A 21,581-nucleotide genomic window follows, 5' to 3' on the forward strand; every position below is an offset into this window, starting at 1 on the left:
GGTATATTTATACATAACAGTGAGGAATGATGTGGCACCAACCCTTCCTAAAACATTTTTTAACCTGTCCTTGTGTTGCTCTGTCTTCATCTTGTGCGTTCCCCACTTTTTCACATATTCTGGCCCTGAGAAATGCAGTTTCATGCCACAGTATTTTACATACGGCTGGAAAGACAAACTTGAAGCTTGAAGCACAGTTTAGGATATGTAAACACTATGCTACATATAAATTGTCTACTCCGCAATATTTTGGATTCAAATATTATAGTTTTAATCCTTATCAATAATTTTAAAGCCTTGGTTAATTGGTTTTTTTTTTTTTTTTTTTTTTTGCAGCTTTTAAAATACAAATCTATTAATATCTTGCTGTGTTATAGGTAAGGGTTTAAAATCATCTGCAACTGTAACAGTAAAGTTACACGTATCCGTCAATCAGTAATTATGATTCAATAATATAATGTGTAGGATTCTTAAGAGGGACACTTTGGATGAAAAGTATTTTTACTATAGGTACATTTTCGTATATTTTGGTTTGGTTATACATCACAATAATTCTCTGATTTTTTTACACTTTCTTTGACATATTCATATTCCCTCTGACACCCACAGAACTCATAACAAATGAAAATAAAATAAAATAAACATAAGCAATTGATTAAACTAATCTTGACAACTTTCAAACCTGACTTTTAGTCCAAAACATAATTTATCACAAATTTAAAGTTAATTAACCTTTGTTAAGATAAAAAAAAAAAAAAAAAATCCGATTAAAATTGTAATTCGCCTTCCTCCCCTGCAGCTATGGACGTGGTGGCCAGTTGGGTCTTTGATGAAGTTTCACAAAAAACACCTGTGGAGTTAAACGCCCCATCAGAGGGTTTCCGCGGCGGCAACAAATGAGCGAAGGGTGGCGTCGCGGCTGGAAGTCTGATCAGCTTCACGGCTTCAGATGACCTAATGAGCAACCCACAAGGCCACTAATGAGAGTGGAGACAAAAGGGGGTATGTAATTGGGCAGGGGGTGGAGTGAAAAGTAAATACTTCCTTTGTTGTTGGGGGCGAAAGAAAAAGGCAAACATAACCCACCTGCGTTGGAAGAAGCGAATTTTACGCACGACACTTTTACGCACCGACCTCTCAAACTTTGCTCCGGGCTCATATTTACGTTAAAGGTGAGCTGAATGATTCATGCGCGTCACCCGGTGACTGTGTGAGACCCGAGACCCGGTGTTTTCCTGCACAGACGCCGGATAGAAAAGGGAGTGTGTGTGTGCCTTTAAGGCGCCCGACTGCCTGTCGCTTTGTGCTGCGGAGAGACTGACGCCCTCTGGACACAGTGGACACTTGAGCGGCGGCAGAACACCATCCTGGAGAGGTTCAAAGAGAGCACAACCCCAGTCCTCCTTAAAAAAAAAAAAAGGAGAACCTCGAGCTCGTTAACTGCGTTGTGGTAAGTTTGAGACTCTCTAATATCTGCATTTACTCGCTGTTATTTTTTTTCTTTTCATTTTGCGCACTCGATTCTCTTGTGTCTGCGTGCGAGTGAGACAAAGTTTTGAGCGGAGCAGGGGAGGGGAAAAAGAGAGGTGAAGAAACGCGTTCAGGACTCGGGGAGCTAATGTTCCTCACATGTTTTCTCTCGCCGTCATGCGAAATGCAACAATGTGCTGCAAGTGTTGAAGTGTAGGAGCGAGATGGGAGAGAGTGTTAAAGCGCGACAAAAATAGAAGGGGGTGAAGAAAGGGGGGAGAAAGGGAGCTGATGTTGCCAGATGTGTGTATGTGTGTGTTGTTGTTGTTGTTCTTCAGTAAAGTAAGCAGTGCTGGCTTTGAATGAGATGTGACGCGAGCGTTTTAGAAAAGTTCAAATTAAGACTTTACAGAAAGGCAAAGCAGTGAGTTCCTGCACACGTGACAGCACATTTGCATCTACTTTAGGATGAAACTTTATTCCTGTGTGTGTGTGTGTGTGTGTGTGTGTGTGTGTGTGTGTGTGTGTGTGTGTGTGTGTGTGTTTAACAGTAGAAGTTAGATGTTAACTCTCACACAAAATGGAGGAGAGCTCTCCAGTCGAACAGAGCTTCACTTTCCTCTTTTGGAATTAAACTGTTGTTGTTTGTTTGCCTTAATCCTCCATTCCTGATCCAAGATCCTGTGCTGTGTCTCTCATTGATGTAGGACTTTTCCCAGTGCCTTGCTGGTGAGCCGTCAGGATGAGGCCCGGTGAGCTGATCCTCCCCGCTGTCGCCGTTCTCCTCTTCCTCCTTTCAATATTATCTCTGACCTCCGGTTGCAACAAAGCCCTCTGCGCCAGTGACGTCAGCAAATGTCTCATCCAGGTAAGGGATGCTGAGGTTTTCCCATGAGCTGCTTTTGGTTTTTGCACCTTAAACGTGGAGCCGAGTCCTGGATGTTTGTGGTGAGGCGGTGTGTGAAAGAACGAGTGTTTGCAAACAGGCTTCGCCTCCTTGAGGTAACTCTGTGGTTGCAGACACATAATCTCAGGTGCACTTAACTCACGAATGTGATGATCTTCTCTGGAGATTAAAGCGGCGAAGTGCAGCCAAGTTCAAGCTTTTCATCCTCCAGGGTTTATAGCTGTTTTGTGTAAACAGGCACAGTTGTGTCTCTTGGCTAAAACACAAGTCAGGAGTTTAAAGCGACAGCAGTAGGTGGACGAGGAGTCCGCTTTTTTGCCACTTTGCTTCCATAAAAGCAGCAAAACTGTACAGCGGCGCTTCTTTGAGCGGTAGCTGAATTCACTGAGGGGAAATAATGCCTCCGCAGTCGGTCTGTTTTATACAAGTTCTTCTAACAGTAAATATCCAACGGCAGCCAAAATCGAGTCTAAAAATCTGCCAGGATAAGATGAAGATTTGGACCTGGGAGCAACGATGGAATCTGTTGTAAAGAATGCAGATACATTCCCTAGATAATCCTGGAGGCGTCTGAAAGGGAGCGGACCTGTGAAGCTATCCAGCCTTCAGCTGATAGGGAGTTGGATGTCTTTCTTTCATTCTGTTTCGTTTGTTTGTATTTATTTATGTCAGGTTCTTTTAGCTCTGCTTTTAAAAATCTCACATCAAACTCATTCATGCTTGTTGACTTTTTAACATCGCTTCCTTCATGTCACTTTTTTCCTCACACGTTCGGATGGGGGGTTCAGCCCACGCGTTAACACCGATTCCTTCATGAATTCTTGTTTCGAGTTGGTTTTAGAAAGGCCAACTCTTCTCTTGATTTGACTTTCTTTCAGCTGTCAAGCTAGATTTTTGCTTGGCTGCTGTCCTGTAGGTCAGAGCTGTGTGTTTAGCTTTCCTGCCTCTTCCATTACAGTCTTTAAAGTACTGTCATTAACCTCAGTGGCTATTTCACCTGTTTAACCTCTTGTGAACGTGAGCTGCAGCTCTGTTTTGCACCAGACTCTATTCTTGGAGCACGATGTTTGCAAGTAAAGAGAGGAAGCTGTTGTTGTTGTTTTTCTTTGTTCAAGATTTGGCTTTTAGATTGTTTAGCAGAAAAATTAACATATCCAACAAAATCCCGAACATATTCTGCTTCCAAAGTTTGTCTTTTCTTGGATTTAGATTTATTTATTTATTTTTAATTTAGCTAAAACAAGACATTTTGAAGGTCTGGCTTTAGTCATGAAGACCAAACTCATTGCTTAATTAAATGAAATAATTAAATGTATGCAGTTTCGAGTTGATTTTAACCACTAATGTGGGTACCATGCAAAAAAAAAAAAAAAAAAAGCATTGCTGCAGGATTGCAAAATACATCAGTACTACAGCGCCGGCTTTAATGCAAAGGTTCAGGTTTCTGCAATTAATTAAGTTACCAAAAAATCTGCTTGGCATGCTGTGAATCAGAGCCCAGAGGGGTCTAAGCAGCCCTGTGCTCTTCCTCCGTTTTCCTGGTTGGTAATCCAACCTTTCCCCCTTTTGATCACTACGTTGCTTCAAGGAAACCTTTTCGTGCAGCAACTACCAACAGTACAACAAGACATGTAGGACATGGTTAAATGTAAGCTGTGAGCAGTGGGTATGAAAAGAAACAAGACTTAGAGGCAGGAGATGAATCCAAACTGTAGATATCGAAAATGACCATAAATCGCCCTGCAAGATCTTGTCTCATGGGGTGAAGATGATCATGATGGTGGTGGATCAGCCCAGAACTACAAAGGAGGAGCTCGTTGACGGTCTGAAGGCAGTTGGGACCAGAGTCATCAAGAACACTATTGGTTACACATACTACCTTATAATGGACTGAAATCATCACTTCATCAAACTTGCAGATTCGTCAGAGGATCGAATACTTATTTCCCACATTGTGTGCAGCTTTAGAAACTGTTACAAGGAATTTTATCTGTGCTGTTTTCACACATGCACCACAGCCCTCAACTTTTCTAAGAGGTACCCGCCGAGGATTTGTATGAGGGCGCATAAGCATCTGATACAGCCAGAAGAGACGTCCTTTGGTCTTTCAGAGTTTGCTTTGTGTGACTGATGCACTGATGTGAGAGTAGTGCAGGTGATGGTGCGATGAATACAGAGATACTGATATTTTCAGTTGGGGAAAATGTGGCTGAGGCGAAAGGAAACTTAAGAAGGCGTCCCAAACTGATTCTACAAACATCTTCCTGAGTTCACGTGTGAAAACGCCTCAGGAAAATTGAGAAATCCTCACGTGAATCACTGTAGCCAGGAAATTCCTGGATTTTGTTGTTTTGCAAAGGTCTTAAATTGCTAAGTGATCTAAAAACAGTTGAGGAAAAATGAGCTCTCTTCCAAAAATCTTCAGAGGAAATACAGCCTCTCGTGGCTTTTTTTCTTTTCTTTTTTTTTAAAGCTTACTTCTTTTTGGATTAAACTCCTAAACAAATCCCTTCTTCCTGGCTTGAGTTTCCCCAGAACATTTGAGGCCCTCTATTTGTTCTTTACTTCCAGGTGGCTTGTTTCGCCTGATGAATCACTGCTCCGGACAACAGCTCTGTAGCTTCCGTGACCCCGTCGACACCAACTCGCTAGCTGTCAGAGGCGAGAGCGATTTATGTGTGTGTGCGCCGTGAAGGAGAAACTTTTCTGCCTCTCCAGCCCCTCTGTAGACGCTCCATGTTGCTTGTGATTAGTGGGATTTGCTGTCCGACGCTCACTTTTGCGCTCTGCTGCCATCTCAAGTCATTTGTCTTGAATTCCCTAAACCCCCACCAAGGGGTGGGGAAACATGAGAGCAGGAGGTCGAAGAGGAGGGAGGGGAGGTTAAGGTCAGGAGGAGGTGTGTGTGCGTCTGTGTGGAGAGAAACCTACAGTTTTGAGTCTAAGATGTGTGCAAAACTTCACAATCCAGCTCTGTCCAGGACTCTGCACACCAGGCTGTTTAGCAGGGTGGGGCAGCAGATTTCAAAGCTGAAACACAATAGCGGTCGCTCGGTGGGACGAGCGCATACTCACTTTCCCTCCAGAGCCCTTTTGTCTCGCTGCAGCCGGGCTTTGACTGATTGCAGCGGTTTCCACTTGAGAGCAAGGGTAGCCTAATAAGAGCTCTTTAAGCCGTTAAGATAACCTCATCCACCTCAGTGGGGAAATTGTTGTTAGTAGGGTTGCAACTACCGCTTGTTCTGATTAGTCTGTCCATTTGTTTTCCAGCTGTTTCCCAACAGCGTCAGACAGAGGTGAAGGAGGTTCCTCGAGCCCAAAGCGATGTCTTCAAGCTTCTTTTGTCAAACAATATGGTGAAAAAGCAAAGAGGTTGAATTTACTATCACAGGAGATGAAGAGTTTAAGAGGCTTAGGCAAGTAAATCTTTAGTGTTTTTACTCGAATTTATATGAAATCTGCTTTAGGGTGATACCAGCCAAGAAAGAGAACTTGAAAAGAAAATAAATGGGACGAGACCTTGTTTCCTTTTTGTTTTCCTTCAGTAAAAAGAATGGAAACTCTACTTTTGGACGTAGTTATATTTTAACACTAACAGACTAATTATGTCTGTGCGTTAACTATAAAGGTAGCGCCAGAAGACAAATTGCTTGTCTCAGAATAAAGGCAGAAGTGGCTGTGTCCAAATCAGTTTGCATGTTAGCTCATTTTTTTCAGTCTTCACTTTTTTAATGACCTGTAATTTAAAGAATAAATCCAGTGTCGTATCACACAGTAATGAGGTCTGAGTGCAGGCCTTACAGATGCCATCTTTGAGCTGTTTCTCCAGACAGCCATCCCGTCCACTGTGATATTGTGCAGCAGATTAAGGCTCTTACATGTACAGATGGATTTAAGAAGTTGCCATTTCCAAAGACGAACTGTATTTTATGTCGTCTTCTTTTTCTTTGTGCTGTTGCTGGTGTCCTTCAAACCACTGGTGCTCTGGGAGAGAATACATTTATAAAGATTGTAGCTATAAATCTGAGTCTAGCTTAATGTTGGTTTAGACAAATGATAATAAAGGGCCATTACGTAACCTTCACACTTACTGGATGATGAGGTTGTGCTCACAGATGCTAGGTGCTGCCTCTCAGCAGGCTTCTAGAAGTCAGCTGGTTGAGACAAAGTCGGTTTTTTTTAATACAGTGGGGCAAAAAAGTATTTAGTCAGCCACCGATTGTGCAAGTTCCCCCACTTAAAATGATGACAGAGGTCAGTAATTTGCACCAGAGGTACACTTCAACTGTGAGAGACAGAATGTGAAAAAAAAAAATCCATGAATCCACATGGTAGGATTTGTAAAGAATTTATTCGTAAATCAGGGTGGAAAATAAGTATTTGGTCAATAACAAAAATACAACTCAATACTTTGTAACATAACCTTTGTTGGCAATAACAGAGGTCAAACGTTTACTATAGGTCTTTACCAGGTTTGCACACACAGTAGCTGGTATTTTGGCCCATTCCTCCATGCAGATCTTCTCGAGAGCAGTGATGTTTTGGGGCTGTCGCCGAGCAACACGGACTTTCAACTCCCGCCACAGATTTTCTATGGGGTTGAGGTCTGGAGACTGGCTAGGCCACTCCAGGACTTTCAAATGCTTCTTACGGAGCCACTCCTTTGTTGCCCGGGCGGTGTGTTTTGGATCATTGTCATGTTGGAAGACCCAGCCTCGTTTCATCTTCAAAGTTCTCACTGATGGAAGGAGGTTTTGGCTCAAAATCTCACGATACATGGCCTCATTCATTCTGTCCTTAACACGGATCAGTCGTCCTGTCCCCTTGGCAGAAAAACAGCCCCATAGCATGATGTTTCCACCCCCATGCTTCACAGTAGGTATGGTGTTCTTGGGATGCAACTCAGTATTCTTCTTCCTCCAAACACAACGAGTTGAGTTTATACCAAAAAGTTCTACTTTGGTTTCATCTGACCACATGACATTCTCCCAATCCTCTGCTGTATCATCCATGTGCTCTCTGGCAAACTTCAGACGGGCCTGGACATGCACTGGCTTCAGCAGCGGAACACGTCTGGCACTGCGGGATTTGATTCCCTGCCGTTGTAGTGTGTTACTGATGGTGACCTTTGTTACTTTGGTCCCAGCTCTCTGCAGGTCATTCACCAGGTCCCCCCGTGTGGTTCTGGGATCTTTGCTCACCGTTCTCATGATCATTTTGACCCCACGGGATGAGATCTTGTGTGGAGCCCCAGATCGAGGGAGATTATCAGTGGTCTTGTATGTCTTCCATTTTCTGATGATTGCTCCCACAGTTGATTTTTTCACACCAAGCTGCTTGCCTATTGTAGATTCACTCTTCCCAGTCTGGTGCAGGGCTACAATACTTTTCCTGGTGTCCTTCGAAAGCTCTTTGGTCTTGGCCATGGCGGAGTTTGGAGTCTGACTGTTTGAGGCTGTGGACAGGTGTCTTTTATACAGATGATGAGTTCAAACAGGTGCCATTCATACAGGTAACGAGTGGGGGACAGAAAAGCTTCTTACAGAAGACGTTACAGGTCTGTGAGAGCCAGAGATTTTCCTTGTTTGAGGTGACCAAATACTTATTTTCCACCCTGATTTACGAATAAATTCTTTACAAATCCTACCATGTGAATTCATGGATTTTTTTTTTTTTTTTTTTCACATTCTGTCTCTCACAGTTGAAGTGTACCTCTGGTGCAAATTACTGACCTCTGTCATCATTTTAAGTGGGGGAACTTGCACAATCGGTGGCTGACTAAATACTTTTTTGCCCCACTGTATGTCCCATCTTCATGTGGGTGCTAAATGGAATTAAATAAAGTAAAAGGAAAAAAAAAGTTTGAAGTGAATTGTGGTTTCTACTCCCGTAAATACCCAAAACAAAAACATGGAGCTCTAACTTAGTCTTTGCACATAGCAAAGATTGTAAAAACAGAGAGGTGCTTATTTTAAAGCTATCTCCCTCTAAGCTTGAGCTCATTCTTAACAAATATAAGGTAATTAACATCACTTCTTAAATTCTTACCCCTAAACATGTGAGCAAGTTTTCCACAAAACACTCCTGAAGCGAAGGCCGGCTGGAAATCTGACGTGTAGATTTGCAGCCGGCCTTCCTTAAGTTTTGAAATGTAAGCTAATCAGTTATTTTAGCTTTAGCTTTATATTTGACACTTCCCTCCTGTTTTGCCTACATCTTCATAATAAATAAGCAAATTTACTAGTAACTGTAAATTAAGCTAATGAAAAGCATTCTTGCTTTAGTGCCATACGTCACATAAAGACATGGTTCTTAGATAAGATTCACTAAAACGTTTCTTCAAAAGAAAAGGTGATTATGTACTGTTATGTACTTTTTATTTATTTTTATTTCTTTAAGTGGATCCAGCTAAAGTAACAGTTAGTAGGCAGTTAGCCGTTACTGTTTTAAAGCCAGGCTAAATGCAGGTCTATGAGTCTCCTCCATCCTTTTTTAAAAAAAAAATTAATTTCTATTTTTATACGTTTTGCCTGATTTAAGGCTGCATGTTTTCTTCCCAGGAGCAGCTGTTTAGTTTTTCATAATTTCACCCTTGAGAGTCATAATTACTCATGGGATCTGATGTTGATCAGAGGTTTGGGGATTGAGAGGCCAGTGATTAAGTGAGCTCTGTGTGTTTCTTGCAATCCCTCGATGGTGAGTCACTGAAGAGAGACTGTCTATGTGTAAAACATGGTTTCTGCAAAACTGCAAAGGAGACTCTGGAAGAAAGGAGTCATGGAGGGAGCAGCCCTGTCCTGTTCTCCAGGTGTTTTCTTCTCCCTCCCTCCTTCTGTTCCTCCCCCATCCCAGTGACCTTGACATGGAGGAATGTGCTCCCTGTTTAGTGTCATGGGGGAACAGGAGGGAGGAAGAGGAGCTCCTCTGGCACTCTCACTTGCTTTTTAAGCCCACCAACTGCGCTTTTTTTAGTTTTGTGTCGTTTTAACTCTAAACGCAAACTGCACTGCAGCACAGGAGTGCTGTTTCCCTGTGTTTGTACAGGAGGTATTGCATCAGCAGTGGTTTCATGTTTTTGGATGTTTGCAGAAACTTGTAGCTTCCATCTAAGAGAAAGGAAGAAAAAAAAAAAGCATCGTGAGCAGTTGAGCTCAAGCCTGTGTGTGTGTGTGTGTGTGAGGCCTCTGTATGAGATCATGTCATACAAAGACTTTTATATTTTCTTTCTTATTTGCACAGCTGTTGTTTTTATTATAGTTTTTTGTGTACTTTAATAAATGCTTTAGATTTCACTTCATGTGCCAATATGAGGACCTGAGCTGTGAAAGTCTTTCAGGACTCCGGTCTGGAAAAGACTTAAGACTTTAAAGGATAGTTTGTTCCAGTTTGAATGTTTTGGACATTCAAAAACATCCACATGAATGTTTTTGAATGTTTGTGTCTGTTTCATGGAAACTCTCTCATCACTGTACAGATATGTAGAAAATGAGTGGGACAGGAAAAAAAACACAAGATCTTTGCACACGTTCAACTTTTAATAATTGTTGTTCATTTTGTTGTTTGTTTGTTAGTTTGTTTAGTTTTTTTAAGTCACTGAAAATTGCACTTCTTGAAAATTTTTCAAGATTTTTTGGCATTTACCTGCAGACAAGCAAACCAGAGATTTTTGTCTTGCAAGGTCAAATGTGTGTGCTTTTATTTATCTTGTTGAACTCAGTGTGCACTGTGTGTTATTGTTTGTAGGCTTCTGATTGGCCTGCATGGTTTGGGCTGTATCATCACCTGTTGCTTTGGCAGGGTTTTTTTTTTTTTTTTTTTTTTTTTTAAATTTCCTAAAGCAAAAGATTTATTTCCTCTTAGAAGTTAACCTGGATCTTTTCCTTGTTAGCAAACATGAAAACCACTTTAATCCTCCTCCTCCTCTGTGAGAATTTGGCAAAACCTTCCTAACAGGCAGAAAAATGAGTCTTAATAATTGTCCTCAGAAAGTCTGTGGGCCAACCTGGATGTCACCAGCGAGCATGTTCAATATCCAATTCTCCTTTAAGTGTTAACTCTCATCTGATGGGCTGGATTTGATCTTGTGGATTTCATTAGGATTCGTAGTTTCTGTAGAAAAACTTCTTTGGGGATTAGGGACTACATGAGAAGTGGAATTTTTAGTTCCACTATAATCAAGAGAAGGGAGATGATGCTCTCTACAGCTGGCGTCTCTAAAATTGGTCAGCTTGCATAACAATAATGGCACTACTGCAGGAAAAAGGGTTATTTTTGCCCTAAAGTCAAAAAGAAGACATAACTGACTAGGGCTGTTCGATATAACGATATATATCGGATGACTATATAAAAACGTCTATCGTTTCATTTTACGCTTTCGTTTGTTTCGTGGTGTCGTAAAATAAACTGTTTACGGCAATATTTTTTTCATCGTTTTGATGGTCACTGTAGTGGCTATATTAATTTCTTAAAGTTCTCTCTTTCTCTTATATTTAATGTAACCACACAACTGACGGACAAGCCTGTTTTTTATGGGTTGTGGTTAGCAACAACGATGGTAAAACCATCGCGTGTCCGCTTGTTTATGTTCCATATAAACCTTTCACAATAAAGCTCAAGATGCTTTTGAGACTTTTCAAAATAAACTGAATCACGTGAAAGAGTATGCGGGGGAAAAAATAAAAAATAAAAAGCGGAAATATCCTTAGTTTTAGTATTTGTTTGAATATAAAATAATTTCTTACCACTTACAGATGAGACATTGATGGTGTGTTTGAGCTTTGAGATCTCAACAAAACTGTGAGTCAACTGCTTTTGGTGAAGTGGGGTTTTTTGTTTGTTTGGTTTTTTTTTTTTTTTTATCACTGATTTTCCTAAATCTTGCCGCTGACACGTCCTCCATGCAGTAAAAATTTTAAAAGGCTAAAACCAACACTTTTTTTTTTTTTAATGATAAAATATGAACAGAAATCCAAAAAAACAAAATAAAACAAACCCATCAAATTAGAAAATGCTGAACCATGGTAACCACTGTTATTGATTACATTAAGTAAATTGTTAACATGTGGCTACTGATGACTACAAGTACAAACATCATCAACATAATTAGCTACTTTATTGTGAATCAGTTGAATTCTTGGTTTAGTAAACCAAAGTTGTAACAAAGTGCAGTTTTTCTTTAAAGAACGTGTCAAATATTTAACTTGATCATAAACCGAGACCTGTGATGTGAAAGTGTGGATTAACGTGTCCGGACCTGCTGCGGTCATGAAAGGAAATGCCGTTTCTTTTTTCTTTTTTCTTTTTTTTTTTTTTTTCAGTTATTCGAGTCTGCGGTGACGTCTCGCATTCTTCGATGAATGCCACACGCAGAGCGCAGTCTTGTAATGGCCTGTGTGGGCCCTGTAATGTTTTAATGGCACGTCTGCTGTTTGAGCAGCGTGTTTGCTGTGATTTGAAGCTTCTGCTGCACCTGTCAGACACCTCCGCATCAAATTCATCAGGACTGAGATGAGTTTAGTAGTCGGGTTTTGTTAAGCAGTGTTTAATGCATACAGTCCTGTGAAAACGAGGTACACCCCACGATTCAATGGCTTGTAGGGCTACTAAATAATTATATTGTGTATGACTTTATCAGACTGCTGCATCACTGTTGAGGAATTCTTCTTTACGGCATTGCTTCAGTGCATGTAGGGTGAGGTCCAGACTGGGCTGTAGAATCTTTTCTTTTTCAGCCTGTTGTAGATTTGCTGCTGTGTTTGGAACCATTGTCCTGTTGCTTAAGCCAATTTTGCCAGATACTTTCAATTCAGTTTTATTTATACAGCAAATCACAACAACCGTCTCCTCAAGGTGCTTTATATTGTAAGGTAGACCCTACAATAACACATAAAGAGAAGAACACAACAATCATATGACCCCCCCTATGAGCAAGCACTTAGGCGACAGTGGGAAGGAAAAACTCCCTTTTAACAGGAAGAAACCTCTGGCAGAACCAGACTCAGGGAGGGGCGGGGCCATCTGCTGCGACTTTTTGGGGAGAGAGAAGGAAGACAGGACAAAAGACATGCTGTGGAAGAGAGACATAGATTAATAACAAGTATGATTCAATGCAGAGAGGTCTATTAACACATAGTGAGTGAGAAAGACTACTGAAGAAGACATACAGAATGCATTGACTAGAGTCATATTTGACTGTAGGAAACTTCCATATACACAGGAGTTTGAATGAGGTGTTTGTGCATTCAGGTCAAACATCTCCACTTTGGGCTCATCTGTCTAAAGGACATTGTCCCAGAATTGTTGTTCAGAAGACGCTTTGCAAACAAAAGCCGTGCTGCCGTGTTCTTTTAAGAGAGAAGAGGCTTCATCCTCCAACCTTTCCAAACAAGCCATATTTGTTCAGTCATACTTTCATTGTCACTAACTTTAATATTAGACATCCTAACCAAAGCCTGTACAGTCTGCGGTGATGTCTGTATTGGACACAGTGGACATCAAAGTCACTCTGCTGGACAAACTACGTGATGACACTGTTCCACATAAGCGTGCCATTCTGCATTATAATGTATCAGTCGACATCTCACGTCTGTGGCTGGCATTATTGCTGCCATTCCTACATCATGGACAAAGTGTGTTTGTGGTGTATAGCAAAGGAAACATTTCGGTTGGTCGTGGTTAAATTTGTTCATTTCCATATTTTACCTTCATAAAATATAATTTCCAGTTTGTGCACAGGTCTCTGTAATGGTTTGCTTCTATGCTCGCTGTCCACACTCTTTATCTCAGTGGAAAAAATTACTGATGTGTAGCAAGTATGCTTGTACAACCAGTAGCATAATAATCAGGACAGCAGCCAGTACTATCCAGTGTTTTTGCAACGAGTCACGAGCTGTTTGTGCTTTACTGATGCACGTTTGTGTTTTCTCCTGCAGGAGCTGTGCCAGTGTCGTCCGTCTGATGGGAACTGCTCCTGCTGTAAAGAGTGCATGCTGTGTCTGGGGAATCTTTGGGAGGAGTGCTGCGACTGCGTGGGTGAGTGCAGGGGACTCCGTTTTTATTAGCAACGCATTTTAAAGCTGACAGAAAGTTGGTCCGTGTTGTTTTAGGTTTGGAGAACTTCACTGTTAGTTCAGGCTTCTGCACACTGAGCAGGTTGGTGATATCTGCTGAGCTCAACATGTGCGTAAGACATTAGTGTCAGAAGCGATGGATGTGTGTACCGCAGTGCTGAATTTGTTGTGAAGTTTTGTTTACAAGGATTTATTTCCATCGGTAACCAGCGAGGCAAGACTGAAGTGCAAACACGCACACATACAGCACCACGTCACATCACAGTGTTTTTGTTTTGTCCTTCTGAACTGTATGACTCAACTTGAATCACCTCATCGCTCACTCTACACTCAAAAAAGGTGACATGAAAGCGCTGCCGTCCCCTCCTCCGTCAGAGAGAAATGGGGTGAGACATCAGGCCCAAGGTCTCCTGCTTTTTTTTTTTTTTTCTTTTTTTTTTTTTGCTGCCTTTTCTGAAGCAGAGTTTTTGTTTTTTTTCCTCCATGTTGAGAAAAAACATGGACAAATGGCTAATCGTGCATCTTTCACCACTGATTCAGGTTTAACATGAGGCTTTGGGAGCTATACACAGTGCTGGTACTGGACTCTGTTGTGAATCCTGCCTATGTTCAGAGGGTTGCATAGGGAAAAGTACCCATAACAATGAGAATACATGGCTTTAAGGCCAGCCCAAGACAGAGCTTGTTTCAGTCAGAAGTATTACACAAGTTCCTCTGTGTTTGGAAAAATGACTCTGTCCTCTTTATAGATCAGATTGACTTGAAGAAAAATGTGGTGAGAACTGTGCAGACTTCTTCTGAAACATTCATGGTGTGATGTGAAGGAGGAAGCAAAATTTGATGAAGTGTCGTGGCATAGAAGCAGAGCCTGTGTCATGCTTAGTTTATGCTACCCTGATTGTTTCGATTTATGGAGGGATTTGTCCACGAAGAGGGGTTTTCAAACCATGTAAATATGCTCCCGACAGTCGTCCAAAATCCATGCTGCATGGTGCTTGACATGGATGAGTGTGTTCGTTGCTGATCGGTTGATGAGTAGGCGGGGACAGGGAAGGTAGCAAAAAGGTAGAAGTTCAAAAAATTCCACAAATTTCCCCAAATCATCTTCGTGTGCTAGAAGTTTACTATTCTCTGCACCTGATGGACCCACAGCAACCTAATCTGACCACAGGCGTGCTCTGCAGGTAGCCATGCAGTCCCAGGCTGCCCACACTGCCATTGGTGAACCATAATTTCCCCATAAAGATGAGCTGACCTCATCAGGGAACCCAGAGGCTAGCCTATTAGCTCAATCATTTAGCTTGTGTGCACCAAACATTAGTTACGAATGTAGATGATTCCAAAGATCTCAAGAGCTAAATCGTTGTCAGATGATCATCAGTGGTTCCAAGATTGCATTTTGTCAAATGAAATCCCAGTTTTGTTGTAAGAAACCCTGACGACTTGTCACAGCAAGTGTTAAACTCCCCCCAGATATTTTGACTCGTAAGGTAGTTCAAATAATTCTGACACTGATCTGTATCCATACCTGAACGTGCCAGTTGAAGTCTCATCTCTGAGCTCTTTCTCCCAGTAAAAGCCTGAGAGCTCGGCTGTAATGCGCTCGACAGCTGAGAAGCACACAGGTTTAAACCGCTGCAGTTTGCTCAGGGTGTTGCTGCTGTGATACCAGAGTGTGAGGTGAGCAGAGCCAGATATCAAACGTGTCTCGGCCTCCGTGCGGAGAGGACGACTGTTTATCAGAGCACAGGAAATTAAAGTAGCACTTCCACATATGGACAGAAGTCTCGAGGTGCTCCCGAAGATCAAAGGATGAAGAGGCCCCGAAGGGACAGCGAGGCCGAGCTGCTTAAACGAACTCTTGACTTTTGGTTAAAACTGTAACTCACTTCAAAGCAGCAGGGGTGGTTTGAAAACCAGACTTAAAGGCAGATTGGTTAAAAAAAAACAAGAGAAACAGTGAGCAGAGTCAAAGTTTAAGAGCCTGACTCGGAGCTGTTAAAGCTATCCCACCTCCGCTACATGGCTGCACGACATCCAGACTGTACGAGTGTTTTGTTGTTTTTTTTAAAGCTGTAATTTAGCTGTGCATCTCATTATTCTCATTTTGTGTGTTTGACTCTCGCAGGTATTTTTGTGTCACTCTCACTGTTTTGTGTCCTTTTTGTATTTTATCTTGTAGTTGTTTGTGTCTGTTCTGACTTTCTTGCTTATTTTATTTCTTTGTGATGTTTTTGCCTCTTGTTTTGTGGTTGGATTGTTCCTCTTTAAAGCTGCTTTGCACATTCTTTTCTGTGTCCTTGATAATTTGTGCATTTGTGTGTGTTCTGCTTTCCATTTCGCATCTCTCGTTTGATATTTCTTTGTTTCTGTCTCTGGTGGTTTTGTGGCTCCCCCTAAATTTGTTTGTTTTGTAATTCTGTATGTAGCTTAGCATGTGGATTTAGCTTATTTTGCACTTCTTTTGGTTTTTATTTATTTACTTATTTATTTGGTGGAGGTTGTTTAACCCCACCCCCAAAATCCCTTCCTGTGGAGGGTGCCTGCATCTGTTAAGAATTTTATCCGTAGCCATTTTCACACGCTGCACTTGCATAGATTGAAACGCTCTTAATAACCTTCCAGATCCCACAAAGTCTGCGTGGCGTAGGAGACTCCCTCATCTAAATAAAACAGATTTCCAGAAGCGATAACACTCGCGTGCGCACACTGTTGGTTTAACATGTTGAAGCTGTGTGCTACGTGTGAGAGAGGACACCTGTTGACACGTCTCGATTCCCCTCACGCTGTTTGGAGTTTGTGCGAGAACGCAAGCACGAGGTTTGAGCTCTCGCCCTCGTAAACCAGTCTTCTCTCAGATCAGCTCCAGCAGACAGATATTGCTTCACGTGCTGACAAGGAAGCTTTATTAAAGCTCTTTCATGTGGAACACGAACACAAGAATCTGACACTGAGCTCTGAACTCCATCCTGCTGCTCCTGCTGCTGCTGCACAGATGTTACGTGCCGTTTTCCTCCCGGACAGGCCTTTTACAATACACCGAGGATGGCTTTTAGCTTTGAGCAAGTTTATACTCCTCATTTATGTTTTTGCTTTTCCTCCTTGCCGCTACCCTTATGTCTACTTTAAGTAAGTTTTCACTCTAAACACGCTCCCTGTGCCAAATTCCATCTACTTTGAAGTGTGTGTCTGAGAGCCGTTAGAGCGGCCGAGTGGAGGGGAGAGGACTGTTTATATTTTAGAGGAGGGAGGGAGGGAGGACATGGAGGGAGGACCCATGTGTACATTTTATCGAAAACAGCTGTTCTGGCTCTGCTTTTAGCATCAGTTTTGTAATCCAATTCCTCTGTCAAACTCCGTTCTCCATAAAATGATTTAGTCATTAACTATAATTCACTTTGACTCATTTGAAGGCTTAGGAAGATCATATCTTGATGTGGGGACTTTGTCGAGTGATTACTACTGTATCTGGAAATTAAATGAAGTGTTAAAAAGGCCTTAATTGAGACGAGACGTTTTTGACAGTGGTGTGGTTTTACAGAACTGCCCTTTCTGAGTTGCTGTGTCTGTGTGTGTGTGTTCGACCGTTTAGCCTTTAAACCAGTCTTTTTAAGATTTAACTGGATAATTCAAGACTGTAAAGGGGGAAAAATGTCTTAATGCTCAAAAATGCATATCTATTTTTGACATTACCTCACTCAGTTTTTCAAGTAGATTTGCGACCCACAGTCACGTCCTTGGTGATATATCTGAATAAAAATGCCATAAAATGTTTACTCTTCACTTGAATCGCACAGTTCTCAGTGAGTAGGTTCATTAAAAGACTGTAAATTATAAAAGAAGAGGGTAAGTTGTAGGATTTTTAATTTTCTTAATTATGATCTAACATTTTTCTTAAGATCAAACATCAAAATATTAGACTTAGATTTGCTTTTTTTTTTTTCTTAATGAGGGAAATTAACGTTGTGGATTAGTGAAGGAGACAAACGTGAGAGAGAGAGAGAGACACACACAATTTTGTTGCCTCTCAGGTGTTTTGGAATGGTCATGATTCTCAACTTTTTTAATAAAGTAGAAGTTTTATAGGAATGAAAGTATGAAATTTAGGGGAAACCCACGGAAACCTCAGTCTTGGCTGTTCGTACGTAGGATTAAGTCCTCCGTGCTGCTGTGTAGGACTGATAAGTCACCAGAAAGCGTTTAACTTCCTGGAGACTTACCCCTGTGAGAGTATCAGTCAGATTTCAGTAAAACAAGATGAATTTGTCCTGAGGACTGACTGTGAGCCTCCTCAACTTCTCACCAGATTTGAATTCTTATTCATTTGTGCAAAATGACAAGAAAACCTCACACATTAAAATAACCTGTGATTGTGATGGATCGTGAGCCGGCCCGTTCCTTCACTGCTGTTCTAGTTTTTTGCTTCGGTCTCTTTTTCTTTTTTCTTAAACTGTGTGAAAGTCTGCTGCTTTACGCTGTATTTACACTGAAATAAACATGATCTCAAAGATTTCACGAGTTTTGCAACTATACAAAAGCCTCCATCAGAGAATTGTTGATCACAGCAAACACTGTATCATGTAAACTAATAAACCTGATTCCTTCCAGGCTACTGAGTGTAGTAAATGACTAGCATAAGGTCTAAAATTTGAATGATTTCAGTTAAAAACAAAACAAATGGCTCTGCATGTAACTGAATCCAATGAATACAATTGGACAATGTAAAAAATTGAGGGAAAAATTCTTTATATGTAAATTAATGGTCTTTGTGCCCTATTTTCCAAGTTTCATTGTTACTCTGGATAATCCAGTAACTCCAATAACTGTTACTTTTGTATGAATTAATAAAACCTGACAGTGATGTCTATGGATTATCCAGAGAAGTGGGGAAATTGCCTCGTGAGCATCAGTTATTTAGCTGCATTGTGTTGGTGAAGTCAGAGTTTCAATCAAACAAGACTTCCAGCAGTTTCTGCTTTCTGAGATGATTCCTGTGACCTGATCCTTCACTGTGCTCTCACTGTTTTCACATCAGGGATGTGTAACCCAAAGAACTACAGCGACACTCCAGCCACGTCCAAGAGCACCGTGGAGGAGCTGCAAAATCCCATCCCCTCGCTGTTCCGCGCCCTCACGGAAGGCGACGTGCAGATCAACATGATGGTCGTGTCCTTCCCCGTCTCAGAGGAGCTGTCGCATCACGAGAACCTGGTTTCCTTCCTGGAGACGCTCAACAGCCAGCACGAGAACGTGACCGTGCCTGGCAACAGCATCCACGGCAGCCTCGACAGTCAAGGTAACGCCGCTGCGTTAGCGTGGAAAAGTACCTGTTCACACTTTACTACATTGAGGTGTGATCATAAAGTTTGAAGGAAAGCATATTTCTGTCACTGAGGCCAAAAAAAAAATAATTAATTGGGGGGGAACTATTGCAATCCAATCAAAATTTGGGCTTATTATTATTATGTCAAAATTTTAAGTTGGAAATCTAAAAATTTCAACTTTATAATGAAAACTTGAGTTATTTATTATTATTAATGTTTTATGTTGCTTTAATCATGTGTTTCGGCGTGCTTAAAAGCAAACTTTTACTGGCTTTTCACAGATGATTGATAAGTTGCTAATGTAATAAAAGAGAATAAAAATAACTAACTTAAAGTACACAAAGAGAAGTACATTTAGAACATAAAAAGGGCAAAAAAAGGAATAAAGTTATGCCAGTTACTGTAGATTAAAAAGACAAAACATGAAAGTATATTTTTTTTTATCTAATAATCAGTAAGTCCTAGTGAGTGAATAACATAAAGCAGCAGATTTAAACAGTCAAAAAAATGAATTGGAATAAAACGACAGTGTAGCAACAACGAGATAAAGAAATGTCTATAAATTATGTTTCAGAGATGGGTTTTAAAAGTTTAATGCTTCCAGCTGCTCTTTAGTTCTTTGTAACTGGCTCGTTCTTTTAATCTGAAGTTTAAATGCTGTATGCACACCGATGTATCAGCAATCTAGTCTGATGACTCGTCCTCGGGGGGGGAACGGCGTGTTTTGTTTGCTTGTTTCTGTGGCCGGCAGATATCCAGGCTAAGACTTCCTCTTCTGTCTGCAAATTGTTGTTTACAAAAGCAGATAACTTTAAAAAATGACTTTTTGACAGATGCAATCTGTCCGTCTCCCTGCACACAGATGACTTACCTGCACGCAAGCAAAGCCCGCTCAAATATGATTGGTCAGTAGAACCAGTTCATTCAGTAAAACTTGGACTAGGAAATCGAAGCGTGTCCAGTAATAAAACTTTTTGTCATGCCTACAGATGTTCGTATATTAATATACAGCTTTCTGATCATAGAGATTCATGCTCACGTAAGAAAATCGATTCAAATATTTGAATAAGCGGTGATGAATATTCTAGAATGGCTCTGGACCTGACATGGCAAAGGTCTGTTAACTTCTTGTTATTAATCATGGTTGACTGCTACTACTACGCTTTGCCAGCAGAAAAAGGTTTTCACAGCACTCATCGGACTGACAATACCGGGATCTGCACAGAGTTCCTTGTACTTTCAATCCTTGTTAAAGTCGTTAAAGATGTATGCTGTCCAATCATTCTCCCCTGGAAAGAGAAGGGTTCAAAGGAATGATTAAAAGCCTAAAATTACCATGACATTCATGCCTGAGATGAGTGTATGTAAACCTCTGACCACAAATGTACATCAGCGAAACCACCGTATTCCACAGAAATTGTAACTAATGATGAGAAGCCACATGGTCCACTAAAAGCAGTCAGTCTTTTCCTAAATGTGCCGTCTCATATTGCTTTACGTTTTTGAATGGCTCACACAAAACAAGACTTGCTGCCATTTAATTTTTCCTTTGTTCCCATCGTCTCCTTGTTTTGTTCACATTTAGGCTCACTCACTGAGGGTAATAAAATGTGACCTGAAGAGTCAGTCTTGAACTGTGACCAGTTTCGGTTGGATCAGACTTTTGTATCATTACAGCAGGACTGTGCTGCCAGAAGATCTCCAGCTAAGGGAATTGGAAGTGTTACATTGCCATTTTTATTTGAATTTGAGGCCATTTTGGCTCTCAACCTCTATTGCTTTATTTACTATAAAGCAATAATGAAAGCAATCCCTCAGAGCTGAGCTGTTAACTCATTAAGCTCACCAGAACACACAATCATACTTGACGCAGCAATTTGACCTCAGCTTTTAAGGAAAAGCAGGAAATTGAGGGTTAAAGGTTTAGTTTTTTCTCTTTACTGGATCTGTGACTCACACCATCATCTTTGCGTGTTGTTCTTTAATTTCAGAGAGCATGTGCACTGTGGTCTACTTTGACGACTGCGTGTCCATTCGTCAGTGTAAACTATACTGTGAGTCAATGGGAGGATCCAAGTACCGCTGGTTTCACAACGCCTGCTGCCAGTGCATCGGACCGGAGTGCGTGGACTACGGCAGCAAGCTTGTGAAGTGCATGAACTGTCTCTTCTGAAGTGCGGGCACATATTGGTACCAAATGCTTGCCCCATACCGCAGGACTGGGGACAGAGGAAACTATGACTGTTATGTGCTAGCATTCCTCAGTTACCTTGTAAAATGCCCCCTGCAGCCCTCCTCCTACCCCTGCAAACTTTTATTCTGCTGTTTTTGTTTCACTGTATATTTTTAGATTTTTTTTTTTTATAGCATTTTCCTTTTTTTTTTTTTACTAGAGTTGTATATGAATAATGTATTTTTACAATTATGGTCCGCTAAATCCCAGTCTCATGCCAAATAAAGATACGTTTTGGTGACTGTTTCCGTCTCTAAGAAAGTCTTTCATTATATATTCTGGGGAGGGGGGGGAAAAAAATGTGTGAAAAGCTTATGGCATGAGTGAAATGGTAAATATTTGTCTTCCTAGTTGCCTGTCTCCAGCTCTTCTGTTGCCCAAGTCAGGAAACGCATCATTTCCTGGGGAAACAAAGTTGTTATTATACCATTCTGGTCCACAGGTGTTCCACTGCTCACCGACCGTCTCATGCAAGCAATGGTGTGGGGAGGGTGGGTGGAGAAGGGAACATTTACCGATGCCAATCTCTCACCGCCACACACAAATGCTCTTTGTAATGCCAGTACATTTTCAAAAGG

At 41.2% G+C, this 21,581-nt stretch overlaps 1 protein-coding gene across 1 annotated transcript; it reads left to right on the forward strand.

Annotated features, from left to right (window-relative positions):
- Positions 1-1,026: 1,026 nt before the first annotated feature.
- twsg1a (twisted gastrulation BMP signaling modulator 1a) lies at positions 1,027-21,247 on the forward strand. The gene is made up of 5 exons (XM_086272671.1): positions 1,027-1,450; positions 2,178-2,338; positions 13,309-13,408; positions 18,482-18,742; positions 20,762-21,247. The coding sequence occupies exons 2-5, from the start codon at positions 2,213-2,215 to the stop codon at positions 20,941-20,943; spliced, it is 669 nt and encodes a 222-aa protein (XP_086128797.1). The 5' UTR covers positions 1,027-1,450; positions 2,178-2,212; the 3' UTR covers positions 20,944-21,247.
- Positions 21,248-21,581: the final 334 nt, after the last annotated feature.

The sequence above is a fragment of the Aulonocara sp. 'chitande type north' Nkhata Bay genome, linkage group LG18 (genome assembly GCF_057382095.1).
Source record: "Aulonocara sp. 'chitande type north' Nkhata Bay isolate Kocher_YH1m ecotype deep benthic linkage group LG18, A_spYH_male_GT1.1, whole genome shotgun sequence".
Taxonomy (NCBI): domain Eukaryota; kingdom Metazoa; phylum Chordata; class Actinopteri; order Cichliformes; family Cichlidae; genus Aulonocara; species Aulonocara sp. 'chitande type north' Nkhata Bay.